Source organism: Coccinella septempunctata, chromosome 5 (genome assembly GCF_907165205.1).
Source record: "Coccinella septempunctata chromosome 5, icCocSept1.1, whole genome shotgun sequence".
Lineage (NCBI taxonomy): Eukaryota > Metazoa > Arthropoda > Insecta > Coleoptera > Coccinellidae > Coccinella > Coccinella septempunctata.
This window is the reverse complement of record NC_058193.1, coordinates 29,784,091-29,806,385: the sequence shown is the minus strand read 5'-3', so window position 1 is coordinate 29,806,385 and position 22,295 is coordinate 29,784,091. Positions and strand designations below refer to the sequence as shown.

The 22,295-nt window shown below is 39.4% G+C and overlaps 1 protein-coding gene across 1 annotated transcript in view; it reads left to right on the top strand.

Annotated features, from left to right (window-relative positions):
- The window catches only part of LOC123314221 (transmembrane protein 132E), a 65,161-nt gene that overhangs the window by 23,614 nt on the left and 19,252 nt on the right, over positions 1–22,295 (top strand). The window contains exons 2-5 of the mRNA XM_044899363.1: positions 11,374–11,631; positions 14,881–15,201; positions 15,331–15,616; positions 16,806–16,973. Coding sequence (XP_044755298.1) covers positions 11,374–11,631; positions 14,881–15,201; positions 15,331–15,616; positions 16,806–16,973 — 1,033 coding nt within the window. The remainder of the gene's footprint in view (positions 1–11,373; positions 11,632–14,880; positions 15,202–15,330; positions 15,617–16,805; positions 16,974–22,295) is intronic.

The following is a 22,295-nucleotide window of genomic DNA, read 5'->3' as shown; positions in this document are numbered from 1 at the left end:
CAAAAGTGATCTTGACTTGCAACTTCCTTTAATTCCTTTTACTTATACTGATGTAAGATGATTTTGTTGAAGAATTTAACATTCTTGTAATTATCTGTTAATTCCTTCGGGAGATACCCATTCCCAACCACTGCAACATAAGCATTTCATCTTCGGCTTAACATTTTTGAAATCTACAACTGATATTACGTATTCAAACTTTAGCCAAAGAAGATAACGAAAATGAACTCTCCTCAACTGAAGCTAGTGCATATTATGATATTATACTGATCTCTTTTATTTTCCATGCAATAACTGAAATTGGTATGCCTTCAATCACTTTGTATAAACTTCAATTATGTTCGTCACATATTTTCCGAAGAGATTCGACATTGTGATAAAATACGTAATAACAGAAACTTTTATGTAGAACGGGCAACATAGCGTTGATTTAAAACCCAAAAATGTTTTGACAAGCGTCATAACCCCACATTTTCGTACTATACAGAGTGAAATGTGTCAAATTTCCATGGCCAACCGACTGCTAAAATAGAAGTGAATGCAATATAGCTGTTCATTTTTCCACATTTTGATTTTGAAGCCAAAAAGTAGGATGCGCACTGGTGGTTGGTTAGCCTGTGTCATAAATTAGGAAGAAGAATAGGATCATTTCAGACGATATTTCAGCAAGTTATCCATCTGTAAACAAACATAATCGGGGGGATTTCAGGTGGGTCTTCCAATAAAAGAATGACATACAATCTTGCGTGGGGTCCATGGCCACTTATCTTCATAAAGCACTAGAACATAAAACGTTTTTAACGACAACAAAGGGAGACCCCGCATGTATCGATTCCGATGTATGTGTGCCGGATACTTAAAATGAATGATGTTCCACCCCATTCGGCTCCCGCAGACTTTTTAATACTCTTAATGCCATTTTGTTCATCTATCATCTCCGCACAGATATAGGTTATAGGGGATGTCGCCATGAGTCACTCCACGGCATGGGGGTGTGAAATTGTTGCGTCATCCTTCCAGCGCAATCTGTCGACTGGAAGATGGTCCCTCTTTGAATGGAAACAATTTGCGAGGGAGGTGGAGAAGGAGCGTGAAATTAAATATTTGGGTGAAGTGACTTTCGGCCGATGTTTTCGATAACGGTTCATATTCGCCCCAGTAAAATCGATCTTTGGAGGGGTGAAAGGGTTCAAGGGGCTCTGATAAGGGACGTTACAGCAACAGTCAGCATTGTCCAGAAGTATGTTTCTTCGAAAAAAGTTTCAGTTGTATAGGTAAGTATACTCCATTCACTTCTATTTTAGCACTCGGTTGGCCATGGAAATTTGACACATTTCACTCTGTATAATACGAAAATGTGGGGTTATGACGCTTGTCAAAACATTTCTGGGTTTTAAATCAACGCTATATGTTGCCCGTTCTACGTAAAAATTTATGTAATTACGTATTTTATCACAATGTCGAATCTCTTCGGAAAATATGTGACGAACATAATTGAAGTTTATACAAACTGATTGAAGGCATACCAAATCCAGTTATTGGCATGGAAAATACAAGAGATCAGTATAATATCATAATATGCACTAGCTTGAGGAGAGTTAATGTTCGTTATCTTCTTTGGCTAAAGTTTGAATACGTTATATCAGTTGTAGATTTCAAAAATATTAACCCGCAGATGAAATGCATATGATGCAGTTGTTGGGAATGGGTATCTCCCGAAGGAATTAACAGATAATTACAAGAATGTTAAATTCTTCAACAAAAATCATCTTGCATCAATGGAAGTAAAAGGAATTAAAGGATGTTTCAAGTCAAGATGAACTTCACCTTTGAACAAAAATTTCACATGAGTAAACAATTAACAGGACAATTGGCTCCTATTTGTGGCTGTTCATCTTAATACATTGATATAATAATAATAATAATTAGTTATTTATTGGTACATTAAGACATTTACAATGTATAGGACAAGTCAAATGAAAAATAGAAAAATCAATTTTCGGGAACTTATTCCTACGATGACATTCATCGAAAATCCTGTAGTAAACTTTTCGCATTAAATCACTCAAACATGAAATTCTCAAATGCCACCACTTCTTTGGGTCTCCCAATGGAAGGAAATTCTTTGTCATCCTCCTCATTCACAATCTTTCTGATTGTGGAAATATTCAGCTGAAATATAAGTCGTTTAGATTCAGATGAAACATATATAAATTCTCTCACTTTGAATATGTTCGCTACCGTCTGACGTATTGTGGATTTTAAAATATCAGAGTATAACTATTTGTATGAGCGGAACTGAATTCCAAATAGCACTTCCTGAAACCCTGTACCTTTTTTCAATCACTTCCGGCATTTTCGTAATAAAAATTGATATTAGTTGTGGCAACGGCTTGATAACATTAACGACATTTCATGAGTTACAAAAACTTGAGAAAATTATTTCATGGCCAACCGACTGCTAAAATAAAAGTGAATGGAGTATAATAGGTTAGTAGAAACTGGGCTCAAGGTGTCTTTCTCACTAGATTTTTGTGGAGCGTCAGGATCTGCATCAGCAACGCATCTATTCATAGAGATTGTCAAAGATGGTTGTAACATAGGCAAAAAACACGAGCATTCTCCTCCACAGGAGAAATTTAAAGTGGTTAACAGGAAAATCCAGGCAGTTATCATCCTTCTGCTGCATTGAACATTCCTCCTAGATCTCATACTAGAAAATCCTGCATCTGTATGCACTCGAAAACTCGTTCGTTTCAGACGGGAAAAGAACAAAAACCATATTACGTTCGAGAAACAGCATTCGTATTCGAACATTCCATGAAATATTCCTGGCTCCCACACATGCTCACCGCCTTCTCGCGGCACTTAGATTTCTCCCGGAAAAATATATTCAATCATAAAAGAGACGTGTCAGCCGTAAAATAGAGACGAGATCAAGATCGTGAAGGCTGCGCATCCAGACTATATGGGGCTCGAAAACATTGTAAATCATTTGTTACGGACATAAAATTCGCCATTCTAGGGAATATATATTACTTCCTGTATATTCCAACACTGGAATTCGTTGTATAAGCAGAAGTAAACTCTCCCATGAAAAGTGTGAAATTTTGAGATTTTTTCAAACCAATATGAGAAATCTGAATGTTTACCCTGTTATTTAATTCATTCTTTTGTCCATTCCTTTATAGGTTTCACGGTTTCAGGAGAAAATTAATTTTTAGTATTTGTAGTACAAGATCAGTTCACTCAAAAAATTAAAAAAATTTCGAAATTTCCGAATGTCAACTTTCGGGGAGCCGTCTAAAAGTGATACTTATTCTAAAAGAGCAAAATGACACTAGGAAGCTTCAAGTTCGAAGTGCTTTCAAATTTGATCATGAAAATGGATGTTAGCTATGGGATAAGATAAAATTGAGAATCTTTGGCGACACAACCTGATGGAACTAGTGAGCTTTGCCCTCTGGCCTTTATGATATAGGTAGCAGAGTTGACTGATGATCTTGATCCTGGGCTATGTCGAACAAGAAATTTTGATTTTTGCTTTGACGAACAAAATGAACGTTAGTCCTGCAATTCTCTAGTACCGTAGATTCGGGACGATTGTTGAATTCAACTCGTCATATTTTCAAAACGGCGACCTATTTTGATCTGAAAAAGAAGTTCGAATATGCTGACTGAGACTATTGATCAGGATAAGTACCATGCTTCGGAATTCGGCTATAAATTTTGAAAAAAATAAAATATACTTGTTTCAAGTCACCCACTGATTTGAGAGGCTTGGGACACAAGTTAAAATCTATTGATTTCTCAACTCTCAAATGAAATACGTGACTTGGGACGGTCTATAGTTTTGAAAAATTAGAATTTGTGTTTATATAGTTGAAATTCGGTAAAGAAATTAAATGATAAACCCCTATTACAGCGAAAGTAAGCATATTGCAACTCAAATGTGAAAAAACTAAACAAAACAAGGGAACTTTGATTTCTTTCATTCTTTGATGATTTCTTTGTGGAAATATCGTAAATAATAATATCCTGCGAAAAATCGGCATATTTCCTGCTGCAAATACGCTGCTTTTATCCATTCGGCATTGTCCCAAGTCACCCTATGAAACAACAAAATAAATTAATGAGATCCGTGTTGCCGTTTGATTTGTAAACAACCTTATTTCATGACATATCTAATATCCCAATATCCCACGTATCCAGAAAAAAAATCACACATGCACAAAGTGAAACACATGTACAAGACACTAGAAAGTATAACGTCCAGTTTCATAATCAAATAGTCACTTTAAGCTTGAAGCTTCCTTTACTGTCATTTTAAGTAGGGTTAAAGGACGCTTTAAAATTAAAGCGACTTTAGGTTTGATTATGAAACCGGCCGTAAGTACCATGAAAAAAAACGCGCTTTTACTCTCCTGAACTCGTTGATATCTCCTGCCAATTCAAACGCTCTGGTCACGGCAAACTCAACAGGAATTGATTGTTAAACTAACCGAAAGACGCTATACAATCTTACAAGTTTGTCTCTTCAATCATAAATGGTAAGAAACAAAGAAATCTGCAAGGGGGGTCCCAAGTTACAGGACTGTCCCAAGTCACCCGAATCTACCGGTAATGAAGAAAGCTGGTGTAGACAAGTTCTATTCAAACATTAACCCATCTTTATGGATGCAAATTAATTCAGATATAATCGCAAAAGAGTATGGTACAAGCTATACACTACTCTCAAAAACAAAGCAACAACCTTCAAAATTCGAAAGGCATTTGGACGACTAGCACTCAATATGATGAAACCTGGAATTGTTTGTCCTTAACAGAATTGCAGGCACGTCTGTGGTGGCGCCTAGAGCTCTGTTTGCCATCCTTCCAATCTGGTTAGGGCGGTGGCAAATTAGAAGAACAGTCACATTGAATTGGGACGCGTGTATAATTAGACGAGACACAGTTACCAGCAAAAACGGGTCTGTCCAAACAATTTTTGTTACCGACGGCCCTAATGCGATGTGTCGTGGCCGGTGAAGAGCGAAAAAGTACGTTGGGAAATGCAAACTTTCTGCCAAAGGGAACTGATGCGTCGCGAGTCCTCGCGAACATGCAATTTTCATTAGTGCTCTGCGGCTTTGGAACAGTTCATGTTGACATAATTGTCTGGTGTTCTGTGGCTATTCAGAAAGGCCGCATTGAGTCGCTGATTGAATTAGGACGACAGGAATTCTAGATCAAAAGGGATACTGTTATCGGTACCGCCAATCAACATGGATCAAAATATGCCTCTCTTCATGTGATTTGGAATTCTGTAGTAAATGTTTGAATTTTTTCCACCACGACCATTTCAACATACGTACGAGGATATATTGAAAAATTCCTAGCCTACTATAGAACCAAACAAAACTGCTATAGAACCAAACAAAACTTGTCAAAATATTTTATTACTCAACATATTCTCCTCGTAATGGGATAGGTACATTTATTACAGCGAACCTGCAACGTCTCTAGACCTTTCGAAAAAAATGTTTCTTCTTGCTCTGCAAACCAGACCTCCACAGCTTTTATTACCTCCCCGTTGGAAGAAAATTTACGACCTTTTAAACTTTTTTCTTTTGAGGAAAGGGATTATAGTCGGATGGAGCCAAATCTGGTGAATAAGGGGGGTGTTCTAGTAATTCAAACCCTAAATCACGAATTTTTTGCATGGCAACATGAGATTTGTGTGCAGGGGCGTTGTCCTTCAAAAACAAAACACCTTTGGATAGCTTTCCACGTCTTTTCTCTTTAATTTTTTCCGTAGAGTGGTCAGTAATGTCGAATAGTAATCTCCGGTTATTGTTCTACCCTTATTCAAAAAATCAATCATGATTACTCCATGGCAATCCGAAAAACTGAAGCAAGAACTTTTCCAGCAGATTTTTGGACACGAAACTTCTTAGGTCTTGGAGAACCAGAGTGTCGCCATTCCATCGATTGTTGCTTTGTTTCTGGATCGTAGAAATGTACCCAAGTCTCATCCATAGTAACAATCCGGTTTAAGAAGTCTACATCGTTTTCAAATCGAGCACAGATCGAACGCGATGCTTCTACCCTTGTACGCTTTTGGTCAACATTCAAACATTTGGGGATCCATTTTGCAGCAATTTTTCTCATGTCCAAATTGACGTGAACTATATGATGAACGCGTTCGTATGAAATATCCACTACTTCAGATATCGATTTTAGCCCAATTCGACGGTCTGATAAAATCATGTCATGAATTGCATTCATATTTTCGGGGACACACACAGAAACTGGCCTTCCTGATCGGTCATCGTCTTCAATAGAAAATTTACCTCTTTTGAATCTTGCAGTCCAATTTTTCACGGTCGCATATGAAGGACATTGATCACCAAGGGTATTAAGCATATCTTTGTAAATCTGCTTACATCTTAACCCTTTTAAATACAGGTACTTGATGATGGCTCGACGATTTATTGCGTAACTCTGGTTCACTTTTTCGACCTCAAACTTCACACTGACACTTCTAATGAGTTATTGTTCGTTGCTGTGGTAACGTAATATTTTTTTTTAAGTATGGAACTGGTCTAGGCTAACTAGATATCAATACATCCTCGTAAATTCCGTGTTCTTACGACTTATCTCAATATAATTTTTTTTTGAGAACTGATAAGGGGTTATCAAGGAGATTCAACACGTAGGGTCTTGTGTAGATTGAAGAGTTGTTCAAATTTGAAGCCACTCGAATGGTCTGTATCATTCAAGTACAACCGAATGTTTTCCTCGAAAATCGGTGCTATAATCACACTGTTATTGTCGTAATAAATTTTTAGGTGCCCCCTTCGGTTCTCAAGAATCTCTTCGCTATATCTACACGACCCTCCTGGTTTAAGTAGGTGCGCTTCCAGCTGTTCTCTAAACGTCTGGCCCCAGCATGAGGTAATTAACTCTTGAAGTGTATGTGGATCATCCAAACGGCGCTTCGCCTCGCTATGTTACGTATGGAGAGGCAGATGCTGAAAAATGGACCCCTCAGATCCGGTCTCTTGAGGACACACAGTTTTTTTTCGACCTTTTATTGTCGGAGGGGTCCCCAACGACGGCTTGATTAGGCCTAATTGACTTCGTGTTATTGTTTTCTACGACGACGGGAATTCGGACTGCGGAGATCGAGCTGCATACAAATTCGGAATTAAGATGGCAGCGTCGTCTTTTTTTCCCCGTATTCCGGAACGTGCTCGCAAAATGACAGCTCGGAGATCAGAGAATGAGATATCCGAATTAATTTATACCGTGTTTTGTGCTGCACGAAACTACAGAATGGGAGTGCATTGACTTCTTTTCGGGGTACCTCTACCTGTTCAGTTTCGAAATCATTAAATGAGTCTCTATATTATGAAATGAAGCCCTCCTGGAATGTCAGTTGGAGTATTCAGATTTTTGATATTGAATTGTGAGGACAAAATCTGCAGACCTTCCTGAAAATCTCACAGCACATGGCGAAATACGTCACCTATAAATAAAGTGAGAACCAACTCGAAATTAGTTCCGGATTAGTAGAGTTCGGTAGTCCTGCTCTAGCATAAATAACAGGGGATGTATCCGGTCTAACGACCTCCGCAATTGCACACCATCGGACTCCAGTACGATAATTGCTTTATTTTCTTATGTTTTATTCACCTGGTCTCTTCCAGAGGCGTATATAATCTGTAACAATCAAGGAAAATAAATCTGAGACTAGAATACAAAAACAATATTGGTAAACATGCAAACGGATGAGAATCACCGTAAACGAATCGTGATTCCGTGATTTCAGCCATAGAATATGATTCCAAAACTTGTCTAAATACTCTGTGTTCGATCAACGGTGTGCAAAACTATCGAAATATGTACATATATTCGATCGGAGTAGGTTCCTTATTGATGACAGTCGTGAAACAATTCGCCGAATCAAGCAAATGGTGCGATAAATTCGCCGACCGCTATTTTCGCATTGGATTTCTCCGAATAAATGCGGAAAACTGCACGTATCGCTCCCGGGGTGAAAGATCGCGTCCTAGAAAGATCGACTTGATTTCTATCGGTCCCAACACCGATAATGGATATGGTCAACACCTATTCCTCACCCTAGGGATTTAGGCGGCAATTCGGTCGGAAAAGTAATCGACGAAAACTCGTCTCGCCTTTTTGCACCTTCAACAACGTGTCAGCATCGGTTTCCGCAATTTCCGGACGGCTTGGATACTTTTTAGCGCTACGTTCCGGGACCAAAAGAGCCAGGATTCGGTGAAATATGAGATTCGCTTCCTTTCCGAATGTTTGGGCTGTGTTGATGGGTTTTTCAACGAGAAAGGGCCGGATGATAGGGAGAGGTTATTACAGTTAGACCCATTCAGAGTCGAAGCGAAGGAAGCAGGACCTTTTGAGAATTATTGTCCTTTCATTGGTGCGAACCTCGAAAATGTCTCCTCTAACCATAGACCTCTATGGTTGGAGGCCATTATGACACATAGACATATAGTCTCTATGTCTATGTTATGACACGTATCAAACTCTTTGATTCAAAGGACTCTGTCATTAGATCTTGGCCAACTTTGGAGCTTGATATTTTATGAAATTCGAAATCCTCGCTCGAAACGAGTGAAATCAAAACATGTCTGAATCAACAGTTTATAATAAGACAGGAAGGTTTCCATAACACGTTTAAGCTCTTAGTTCGCTCGTCTATTTGTCCCTTGTTGACACTAATCCTCACCTTTCCTGAATAATGGAATTCTGTTGTTGTTGGGTTTGCGTTGGCATTAAGTTGGATAATCGTCAAACATTGAAGCGTTCTCCTTTTGGAAATTCAGGATAAAACGAAACGTATCGCAACGAAATACATATTACGAGAATTCATGGAGCGTGAACTGACATGATGAGTGGTTACGTTGGTAATCCTTGTATATGTCACTCACAGAGTTCCGCTGATCGTTGAAGTTCTCTTCTTCATCCACACTTTCATGGTGATGTTCTGTGGAATTAATTTTTTCATTTTCATTCATCACGTCGGCTGTTGAATGTAGCTTTCCATGAATAAGAGATTCTTCCACATATGGACTTTTCAGCTCTAAACGTTGAATCATTCATATTGAGGAGAATGAAAACGTTACACAGAATGGAGAGTAACATTAAAAAGTGAAGAATCCATGCTCCAAAGTGGAATGTTCTGAACTGTTGGAAATCTGCACTGGTCGGTAAACAAAATAGAATTCTATTCGAATATCTGCCGAGAGTCACTTAAATTGGCCTAGGTATCCCTTAAATTTTAGGGATTGTTGGTTAAAGCAGGCATAAATCTCTCTTTTTCATCTGTCTGTTTTTTTTTTAATACTCGCGCAAGTTTGACCTTCGCTAGGGGTATTCGAATGAAGTTATACACCTATAACCTACTTCTTTATGTGCAGGTTGTGGCTTCTGGTCGATTTTTGGGTCTGGCACAGTGGCGGACGCGGCGAATTCACTTAGATTAAAATGCGGACTGATGATTTACGATTCGCCATGAATGGGAGTTCGGAGCCGATGCCGGCATTATTGCAGAGAGCGCATTTCTAATAACCCGGAAGCTTCACCTGAGCCTGGACAGTCGCCAAAAGTACCTATTCTGTCTGCGAGTGTCGCAGCATGCGGCGCCTAGTTATTTGCTTACGAATTCCAGGAGGTATATTTAGTGGATGAGAATATGTCACTGGAGCGACGTAAATGGATCGAAACGTGCTCTTTATATTTGAGCAGAACGTTAAACCCGAATATGTAATTATTGTTATTGAAACATTCGATTAAGTACATTCTATAATAAAGTACATTTTTCATTTAAATTGTACTTCGACCTTTTTATGCATTTTTCGTTTTGTTGCCTACATATATTTGACCGAGCGAAAAGCAAAGATTTTCAAGGTTAAAGGCCCAAACACTCAACGACATTTATTATCACAACGAAAATTGCTGACGTTCAAACTCGAATGGCGCTTGTGGATGCGAGGTGTTACAGTTGAATTGCCATTTAATATCGTTGCTTCAACGTCGTTGTTCATCAATTTTCTCACGGCAAGTCAGCAGGTATTGTTGCATAGACGTGGTTGGTTGACATTTCTTAACATAACCTTTCTTTGAAATTAGATTGTCCTTCGAAGCAGAGCTTCGTTGTGAATTATTTGGTTAATTTGCATATGACCAAAACATTGTCCATCATTTTTCTATTTGTTCCACAAATCTATAGGTTGCGATAGGAAGCATGTTGAGATGATAATAGAAAACGATATGCCAATTTAATGAGCGTTTGATGAAAGTACTGCATCTGCGAGCATATTATCACAATGAGCGTTATTCTCAAGCAATTGCAAACGTTGACAGGCTTATTTGTGTAAGCCTGTACATAAACAGAAACGTTATTTGAATGGACAGTGTATCGTTGGTAAACATGTTCGGGTAACCTTGAACTGGTTTCTTCTTTTTTACATTGTTGAAATTTTTTTGATTATTGATTCCAAGGGTATGTAAAATATTTGGGCATTTTGGAGTAGAGCTCGTGCAAGGTCAACATTCCGGTATATTTGAAAGAAACTAGTCAGTGTTGTAGACAGCAATTGATCAATCAGCTCACTGTTATGTATTCGAAGTAATGAAATAAAGTCTTAGACCTTTTTCCAAATGTACATCCAAGTGGACAACAGTCTGTTGTCTATCACATATGGCACTTTAAAAAAATACCGCAAATTGCTTCATTACTGCTTACATAACGCCATTTTCGTATTTAGTCACTTCATCGTTGGAATTAAGCGATCCAACTCCTATGATAGACATGTGACTTCCTTTGATCATGCAGATATAAAAGGTTCAAAGCTGAAGAGAAAAAAGGCCATGCAGCCTAGTTTAGAGATGAATGGCTTAAAAGTTGTTTATCACCAATTATTTCAAAAGCGACTTCTTTAGATTTTAAAAGGTTAGAATGTAAGCAATCGATATCTGCATGTGCTTGGTTCACTTCAGCTTTGAACCTCTCATATATTTCATGAATTTAACAAAATTCCATAATTCTAAATTGCTATGAGCGTTTTAGACAGTGGAAGTGAATAGGAAACTATTCACAACAAATACTGAGTTGGACATTGATATTTTAAATTCTTTGGCTTTGAAGATTGGGTATTTCCTTTGACGCTTTGCCCACAGCTCCGGTGGGCATATCATAGAAAGGGAGAATCTTCAGAAGACACTCAATTTTTTCTGGTCGGTTATAGATCGCTGTAGTACGTGAAGCATTTATCACTACTCATTGTAATCAGCATTCACATCGCTATTTCACACAGCTAAACACTCATATCTTGATTTTCTTTTCAGGTTCAGCACAATGCGTCAGCGTACACTTCGAGAACAAGGACGGGGGATTTTTCCTGCGTCAAATTGCGCGACAACACATCGCGACAGAGGCGCCATTTTTGAGCACCAACTCTGCGGCGCCCCTGTCCACAGACCGGTTCACGGTATTCCAGAGTTCTCAGCCCATCTCCATAAGGGCCACGTATGGACCCTTCAGCACCAAGCAGACCGTTCCTGCGAGATACGTGGTTCCAGATCCGCTGCCCGTCAATACTGTTGGTGAGTTTGTTGATTAACTGTCATGGAAATGTCGCGTATCTACACATCTGCGTAGAGTGAAGTTAGCATTGATCACAAACAGGGGTGCGCAGGACCGATTTAAGCCGAATGCTAGGGTTCCAAGCTTCGGTATTCATGAAATTCATTTTGTTACGGTTTCTTAAGTCAAATCGGCCGATAATGTGGATCTCCTGGACTGGTAGTAGGGTGAGAGCTGTTGAAGAGTTATCGAAATGATTTCTTTTTATGAGCTTTTTCTAAATTCATTCTGCATTTCTCCTGAACAAAGACACTGCCAACATAATTTTTTCGCCGAATTAACACCTTTCGGAGGATTAACGAATTCTAAATCGGGGAATCAGCACGCCCTCACCGTCATCTTCAATGCCAACCCTGACGATGTGCTGGAAACGCGTAGTCATCACCATTCTTCCTAGAAATAACTTGATACCAGCCGGAGAATATCGATTTAGGGGAAGACTACGCTTTTCGGCAAATCTGCGGCAGTCAAGATCATAATAATTAATCTGGTACGGCAGAATCGGGAGGGCCCGCACGTCAAAGGGTCTAATTGGATTAATTATCCACCCCTACGGCGCGGCATAATGACTCGCTTAAGAGAATCGATATCCAATTATGAGGAGGAAGGACTGAGCGGAAAAACAACGCTTGTTACCGGATTAATGAAGATTCCGTTTGAGGTTCTCGAGAAAGTCTTTCTCCGGAAAAAATCGGCGAGTAATTAATACAGTGACGGGCTTTTTGAAAGCAGGGGTATCGGGAGATTAGCAAATCAGCTCCGACCGTTAGTAGGCAGTTTTCCCTAAAGATCTAAGTTCAAATGACCTTAGAAATCGTTTTTTATGATCCTTCCATGTCTGATATACGCAGGGCCGGCCCTAGTACCACTGGCGTCCCGTACTATCCGAGTTCTCAAACTACTGTGAGTAGTTTGACTGACGGTGCGAAAGCCCTTGGACCTTTCCTGTAAAGCTGTAACTTATGAGGTTGAATGCCGTCCCCATTGTTCGATAAATGACAGTTCTAAAGCCCGTTTGCAACAGCCGAGAATTCTCCACAAAATTCTGGCAAGAAAACGGCAGAGATTATTTTGTATGCAACTGAACAGAGAATTCTACCGAAAGTGCGTATGCAACGGTAAATAATTCACGGCGCATGAATTTTCTAGTAAATTTTCTAGAGAATTCTCGGCTGTTGCAAACGGGCTTAATATGCAAAAGCGAGATGGATATCCCCACATAGGACTCCTGAGATGTGAGGCATGAAAAACGACCAAACTTCGTAGTCCGATAGAAAGTTCGTCTCGTTTAGTCAACGTCATGCGCGTGAATAATAGCTGTCATAGTATGAATAATATAATATTTATCATTAAAAGTCTAGTCACTGCCTATCATAGATTAATCTATGTATTCAGTGTGTCAATTATGACACACGTGACGTGTTTTTTCCGTACATTTTGATCTGTAAGAATCCTCCGGCCTGCTTTGCAGACATTGTCGTGACAGATCTGATACCACTTTGATTTGTCTTAGTCCACCAACACAAAAAGCCAGACTACCATATTGGCCTCATCCCTCATCTAAGCTTTATATAGTCAGTGTACTGAAAGGCTCGCTTTAAATCTTATTTTGCTCCTGTTGACATTTTTAGCAGGTTTGAGTTCCAATTAAGTTTGAGATCCAAGGTCACTCCTAAATATTCGAAAGTTAAAAGCATCATTAGAGCCAAACTGTCCCGCTTATCGAAGTACTCTCCACGAAAAACATTAAAAATTATCTCGGCAGATTTGGATGGAAAATTCCGAATTTCTTGGTGCAATTTTTTACAGCTGAGCTACTATAATTTAGTTACACTTATCTTCGAACATAAGCCAGTTTATCGACGAAAATTACGGACGAGATCAAGAGAATCCGTCCGAAAATCACGCCACCCAGATAAAGCGTCCGCGCGGTCCTTAATAACACTCCAAAGATACGACCGTAATCAAGTTTTTACCTCGTCTTCTCCACATTACCATCGAAAAGACACTTAACGAGCTGGATCTTCACCGAAACCCGTTCGTCGTTTCAGACCCTATGACTGCGAACGTCGACGAACTAACAAACTCCGTCGTGCAGGTTTCATTTGCAATTTTAATGGCTGCCCGAACTGCATAAATATTCAGGGCGGCTCACCTGCCAGCTTGTGCGTCGAAAAGTCCAATTAATGCGAAACGAGAACTTTTTCGGCCTTTATTTCGGCGCAGAACGATTAGAAAGGCGTCGTTTCCATTAAAGTCGCGAAATTTGAATATTGCCACGAGCATAAGTTTGGCGTTGATCGCCGAATTAGAAACGAGGGACGTTGGTTAATTATGGACGGAACGCGGCCCCATCTGAAGCTTGAAATATGTTGGGAACACTGCGGAACATAGAACAACGTGAGGGATCATGTGTTGATAGCGATCGCGGGACCATTTTAAGTTAAGGGAATCAGCAGTTATCTAAGATCTCGAATCATTTGTGACCTTAAAAGCTTCAATTCATCGAACCAACATTGCCAACACAAGGGAAATGAACAAGCCATCGAATATTTATTATCCGATACCGATAATTCTGAGAGGGCATTGCTCAATTCACGTTTTGTGTGTAATTGTAAGGCAGCATCCGCGGAAACCTTAATTGGACCATCAGAAACATGTTTATTTCAGGTTTATCCCCGGTTATTCCAATGGTTATCTCGTTAGGGTGGCAGAGTGGATAATGGTATGCCGGATAATTAAAACATACAACTCCCGGTTGACAGAAATAACAGTTCATTAATTTCACTTTCGCCACCGGCATAATTGACTGCGATGATGGACCCAACGAATACGCCTAATTATCCCGATGGAACACAGATGTTTCGACGGCCCTCGCAATATTTAATCGGCCTCTGTGGCGGGTGGACCAAAGCGGCACGTAGCCGCTTGTGGGAAATTGACGTTTTCGCTTGACGTATTTCAACCAAAGAGTATCATTCGAAAGTAACTGATGTTTTTCTTCATATTCATCATAGACATTCCGAAAATAGGAAGCGCCAAATCAACAAACATAGAACACTAATGACAACAAACTTCACTTCAGAATGACAAGCTCAATCTATGATTCTGTGGATATTTCACACAGAGTTGCGTTCAGCACAAGCACCCAACTTTTCGGATTCTGCTTCGGCCGAAAAAAAAAATTCTAATCGAATTTCTTTCACCAGGTCCCACGATAGACCTCCAAGACCTCACCACCCACCATCTGGACGTTTCGGCCCACATAGTACGCACGGAAATACCACGTGATTCGCCGGTACTCCGGGTTCTCTTTCACACTGGAACGGATCCGGGAAGCAGACGCCAAGTGCTGGTCGACAGACACCATCAGAAGGTGTGCATCGTGCTGCACGCCACCATGAATCAGAAGCCTTCGCTACACGCCGCCTGCAGCCCCGACGGAGAAGACGGCGTCTGTTTGGCGCAGATAACGGTTCCGTTCTCCTATTGGCCCAATCTGCCATCGCCGGACAAGAACGGCAGACCAGGTAATACAATTGGACACCTTGTATGTCCAAACGATAGATAAATCTGAATTGTGACAGGTGACGTATCAGTAACGTCAACCATAGAATATTTTTCCTAGAAGCCTTTCGAATATAGTTTTTTATGTATAGGTAAAGCGACGAAAACTCCACCTAGGGTGCTACAGGTATCATATTCTGTGCTCGAGACTAGACCAGATGAACAAGGGTCTTGCCATCCTGAAGTGCAAATCCAACCGAGTACTCCGATAGGAATGGTGCATCTGGTAGTGGCTAAAGGTGCTTATAAGGAGTTGAAGCTCACAGATGACATAATCATGTTGGTGCCACATCCACCTTTGTTTCCGATGAGTAGGATACATGTGCCTGTATTTGTGGACAGGCAGAAGTCCAAATTGATGACGGCAATAGTTATCAGGTAATGAATAGCGTCTTCTTGATCTGTCTATTAACAAACTTGAGGTTGAAATGGATATTTTTGCAATTGAATAGATGATTTTACTATTGCTGTGTTCAGAAAAAGAAATTGAACTGTCAAATTTGTAGGTCTCCCTTGTTAGTAAAAATATTGTAGAGGCAGTGCAAAATCCTCCAAAATTTTTTTCTGTAGTATTTGCATCGGTCATGCTCCAGAAGAATTCGAACTTTAAAGAAAAAAATGTTCATTCCACGTCCAATAAATTTTGAGAACGATCTTAATTCTTTTAATTTCCTATGGATTTATCCACCAACTCGGCTGGAACTCCTGAAACTTAAACCGCTTAATGTTCATCATCCATTAAGACCCTTTGTGAAACTTGAGGGCAACTTTATCGACGTTCAATCAATCTTACAACCGACTCAAGCCATTTTTCATCTTTGTTTACGAACTTGGAATGATAAAGAATAAATGACAACCACTCTAGAATATTCGAAGATTTTTTTAGGAGGGTGGTATATGGATTCTGAGTGAATGGTGCCCTCGTTAAGTTTCAAAATTTCAAGATGAAGTTTCACAAGTTTGTTCGAAGCAAATCATTCTAAGTTTTGAACGGGTCTGAATTTTACAAATACTAAATACTTCACATTTTCATACTCTTCGCAGTGTCAGTCTTGATAAAGCTTGTGCTTGGGTTGGTCTTCCACGAACTCGTCTTAAGCATTCTACTCTTAGGAATACTTTCGATGAGACAATTCAACCGTCGATAAGTTTTATATGAGGTGCTGAACTTCCCATCAAATGCGTATTTTAGCTTGCCTCGAATCGCAGAGGACTTTGGGGGGTTGGGAGCTCCGCCATATTTAATATTCCATCTAGGCAATTTTTGGTGGAATGCCTCATTTTAAAGAATTTTACTTTCTATCACAGAATATATCCATCTCTGGAAACACCTTGTATTATATCTATGGTTCAGACGTAGAGAGAGATTCCGCAATCGTTATAAACATTAATTATCATACTATATCTTTGTCTCGGACGGATTTTCGTTCATCCAACAAAACGCAAGCGAACCGCATGAATATAAATGGGATGATTTCGTTCTGCCGTAATCGTTTGTCACAAAGTGACCCTTATCGGTGGCAATTAAGACCGATGTCGCATCTACCGATTTCCATTCTTGTTTCAGGGGTCGCGTGAAGAGTGGCCTGAAAATACTGGAAGCGACAGCTGCATCGGACGCCTCCGCGTGGAACCTCACCGTGGACATAAACCCGAGGCACACGGGCGCAACGGTGACCCTTGTCAGGAGAGAACCCCCGGATGCGGAAGGAGTTACTGGCACCCCCGCAGGAGAGTGAGTATTTATCCCCTTTCTAACGTGAATTATTGTCTTGTCCGTCTAGCGAGAGAACCAACAAGTGTTCAGTTACGTCTTCGAATGGAAAATTGAGGTTTAAATATGAAATATCGTGCGTCAATCAAGATGTTGAGTAGGCTTCATGAAGAGAATGAGGCGCTCTCTAAAATAAACCTTCCAAGGAAAACGTGCGCCATCTATCGCCGGGTAAAGGGATACGCCATCTAGGACGCGCGCGTCGTCTGTAGATTCCTGTCAAATGAGTATGACAGCGCCATAGTTCAGACATCGTATTCATTCATTTCATATGTTGTTCTTGCCACAACCTAAAAAATTGACACCACATGGGATACACACGTAATATCTTCAGTGATGCCAGATGTTTGGATTAATGATATCCAGGAAATCTATTTAATCTAAAGGCTTTAAGGGTTGCACTGTTAATCAGGTTCATTCTATGAATATTTAGCAGAATGGTAATATTCATGAGAGAAATTAATTTCTTCTCATTATTCTCAAAATGATACATTTCTCTCAGTCCCCCGTGAGAAAAGAAACTGTTTCTTTTTTATGAAGGGACAATTCGTGCTTGTTGCAAAATGGCGAATGCGATGGTATAATGAAATTATGTGCCTGCCATTAAATCTGTATTAGTTCTTCCTCCATATTCATTCTGTATTGATTCGGCAGTCTCTACTGTATTGAGTATTTATTCAGTCTTAATGGAGTATAGAGTAAACCATCTGTAATGTTCACTTGAAACCTCAGATTAAAACAACCTCGTCCTGTCCTTCTCCTACTGTGCCTGACGGTGCGAAAGCCCTTAAGAAGACAAAAACGGGAAAGGAGAAACAACCCCGTATTGTCCGAGTGTTCTGCCAATTGGGAGTAAGCTACCTGACGGTGCGAGAGCCCTTAGGGTGCCCAATACAGAGCGGACAACCTCAACCCACTGTTGTACGTTTTCTTCCGACCTGTAACTTTTGAGGCTCCACTCCGTCTACATTGTCCGTTAAGTGAAAGTCTTGGTTCTGGCTGGCGAACGAATCGGGAGAATTCGGTGCGCGTTCGAGATCAGATCCCCTTTCATTTCCGTTCAATTCACTCTGTAAAATAAGCACTTCTCACCACCTGTACATAATACTGAGTGAATCTTTTAACTACGTGTTTTAGACTGTTTTCTACTTCCATCTGTACTATACTTTCATTTGACTGATGCTAGTTTGTATTCCTGTAAAACGGTGGATGTTAAGATTGTGCACTAGTGACTACTGTGTTCCCTATATTAAATTTGTGGACTCGTATTTTTATCTTCAGTAGTTATCGCTAACACCTCAGATAACAGATAATCCTGTCTTAGATTAAAAACCACCAAAGCACGTTTGCTTTTTTCCGTAGTACTTGCGAAATCCGAGGAAACGCTGTTACAATCCATTTATTCAGCAGAGCTAATAGGGAATGCTCCTTCTGACGAAAATGATGTATTTTTTATGAAATATCTTTAAAACCTCACATTTTGAAATAACTATTTCAGTACTTAAAATCGAAAAATAAAAATGGGCATTTAAAATTTGAAGCGTTTCGTTTCTATTGCACAAGTTGGCAACATCGACTGAAATATGCGTTAATAATAAACGACAACAAATACACTATCTTGATTAGATAGACAAAGATGGCTGTCTATGAGGTCTGCGACGAACGAGGGAGGTCGTAAAATTTTATGGGATTTTTATGGCCGGTTGCTGTTGAGGCTCGCCAGTAAGTGCAAGCCTTATGATGGCTGTAAATCAACAGCTGTTAACAAGCCATTGTTCTTTTTTTTCTAGTAGGCGCTGTTGCCAAATCGTAAACTAAAAACGAATCGATTTAAATTTTAAAACCCCATATTTGAAGAATGATTTTGAATAGTTTCCTCGATGCATTAAAAAAATTCATGAATGAAACTCATAATTATTCAATTTAAACTTGCATTATGCTGTGATAACCCTAATTGAGGAGTATTCCCTATTCGGATACTGTACAGGGTGGGCAAAATTGGTAATAACTGAGCTTCAACTTTTTCAACCCAACGAGATAGAGGAAAATGCATGGCACATTACGGTCGTCCTTTTTCGAGAAACTAATAATGCCATCAAGTGTATTCCTCTATCTTCTTTTGTTTTCGAGATATAGGTCAAAATTAAAATTCCAACTTTGGTCATTAGGTATGTCCGTTTCTATTTGTGCTAGGATGTTGAAATGAAAACATAATAGAGACACTTTTTTTATGGCAATCCAGTGGCGTAATAAGATATTTTCCAACAGGTTGATTTGCTGTGCTATAACATAAAAATGTGTTTTTTCTTATGAAAACAGTAGTTTAAATGACTTAGAAATACTGAGGGCAATGTATGATATAATCCTGAAAGAAAAAAAATGGCCATCCTTTCTAGTAGTAGTAGTAACAGTCGTTTATTGCAAATATATGCATATAAGCAATTGGCCGTCGATCTGAGGTCCTTCAGCCTAAATGTTATAGCTCAGCAAATAAACCTGTTGGAAAATATCATAGTACGCCACTGAATTGCTATCAAAAAAGTGTCTCAATAATGCTTCTATTTCAACATCCTAGCACAAACCCAAACGGGGATAATGACTAAAGTTGAAATCGCCAACATTTAAATTTTGGCCTATAACTCAAAAACAAAAGAAGATAGAGGAATGAAGTTGATGGCATTATTAGTTTCCCGAAAAAAGACGACATGAATGGTAAATTCATTTTTCTCTATCTAGTTGGGTTAAAAAGTTCTAGTTTAGGTATCACCAATTTTGCCCACCCTGTACATCGCAAGGATGGTGGCCTCCTAAATGAAGAAGAAGAAAAATCAACTTTCACGGCGCCTTTACGGAATCTATATTAGTTGCCAGTTCCGCCTCCTGGAGAGACCGTCAACCCCGAATAGCAGCGATCAGAATCTCATCCCCGACGATATTGATAGCGTTTCGTTCCGCACGTCTTTTCGCCCGCGCGACACGACCCCAGAAACAATGCGGCGGGCAAAACCCTAAATCCCGGCAGATTAAATCTCGCGCGAGTTATCCGTGCCAACTACTACGGCACACAAGACCCCAGACAAATGTTCCCCGATCGGGATACGTAGTTTGGCCGTTTTTAAACTCCGCCAAGTCGTGAAACTTCAACCCCCGAAGTATTTATGGATGACGAGGCGGGCAGTCGGGCAGAACGAAGGGGGTAGTTTACGGGGTTCCGTATTTTTCGATAAAATTAATCTCGACCGCCGACGCCGTTCTGGTTGTTTTATCGTCGGCCGATGGTCCCCGAGGGCGTTTTGCGAGCGTGCGTTATTCTTGGATGATTGGTTGGAAGTTTCCCGTGGCCCGAATTGCGTTTTCATTTTTCGTGTAGATAGAATCATCCGTCAATATTCGGAAGGGCGGGTTTCCTCGTAAATTTGCTGATGGAACGAAGTTTTTGAGCATTTTTGACTGACTTTTGCCTCAAATACGAGAGAACATAATTCAATTGTTCATGGAAAACAACTTTTGAATTAAAAATACTGAATGCTTCCAACATTCCTATAGAGGTAATGGAGAATTTTTTATTTCATTTCAAATGTTTAAAAATTAGTCCAATGTGTTTAATTGATTGTAATTAACACGTTGGCGATAATTCACCGTTTGGAAGTAATTCACATGTCCGCGGTAATTAACAAAACTGAAGTAATTGGTAGGAATCACACATTGAATAAGATATTTCACAGACATTCAGACGTTGGGGATGATTCACAAATCGGAGGTAATTCTAACTTGGGAAGTAATTCTCACTTTGGAAGTAATTCACACGTTGGAAGTTATTCACACGTTGGAAGTAATTTACACGTTAGAGGTAATTTACACATTGAATAAGGTAATTCAAAGTGTGGCAATCATGCACACGTGGGCGGTCACGAATCGTTGGAAGTGATTCACACGTTGAGGTAATTCATAGTTTGGTAGTCATTCACACGTTGATATTATTTCACAAATCAGAGGCGATACTCATTTTGGAAGTAACTTTCAAGTTGGTGGTAATTCACAAGTTGAATAAGGTAGTTCAGAGTTCGTAAGTCATTCACACTTTGGAAGTAATTCTCACTTTGGAAGTAATTCACACTTTGGAAGTAATTCACACTTTAGAAGTAATTTACACGTGAGAGGTAATTTACACATTGAATAAGGTAATTCATGTACACGTGGGCGGTCACGAATCGTTGAAAGTGATTCACAGGTTGAGGTAATTCATAGTTTGGAAGTCTTTCACACGTTGATATTATTTCACAAATCAGAGGCGATACCCATTTTGGAAGTAATTTTCAAGTTGGAGGTAATTCACAAGTTGAATAAGGTAGTTCAGAATTTGTAAGTCATTCACACTTTGGAAGTAATTCTCACTTTGGAAGTAATTCACACTTTGGAAGTAATTTACACGTTAGAGGTATTTTACACATTGAATAAGGTAATTCATGTACACGTGGGCGGTCACGAATCGTTGAAAGTGATTCACAGGTTGAGGTAATTCATAGTTTGCAAGTCATTCACACGTTGATATTATTTCACAAATCAGAGGCGATACCCATTTTGGAAGTAATTTTCAAGTTGGAGGTAATTCACAAGTTGAATAAGGTAGTTCAGAATTTGTAAGTCATTCACACTTTGGAAGTAATTCTCACTTTGGAAGTAATTCACACTTTGGAAGTAATTTACACGTTAGAGGTATTTTACACATTGAATAAGGTAATTCATGTACACGTGGGCGGTCACGAATCGTTGAAAGTGATTCACAGGTTGAGGTAATTCATAGTTTGGAAGTCATTCACACGTTGATATTATTTCACAAATCAGAGGCGATACTCATTTTGGAAGTAATTTTCAAGTTGGAGGTAATTCACAAGTTGAATAAGTTAGTTCAGAGTTTGTAAGTTATTCACACTTTGAAAGTAATTCTCACTTTGGAAGTAATTCACACTTTGGAAGTAATTCACACTTTAGAAGTAATTTACACGTGAGAGGTAATTTACACATTGAATAAGGTAATTCATGTACACGTGGGCGGTCACGAATCGTTGAAAGTGATTCACAGGTTGAGGTAATTCATAGTTTGGAAGTCATTCACACGTTGATATTATTTCACAAATCAGAGGCGATACTCATTTTGGAAGTAATTTTCAAGTTGGAGGTAATTCACAAGTTGAATAAGTTAGTTCAGAGTTTGTAAGTTATTCACACTTTGAAAGTAATTCTCACTTTGGAAGTAATTCACACGTTGGAAGTAATTTACAC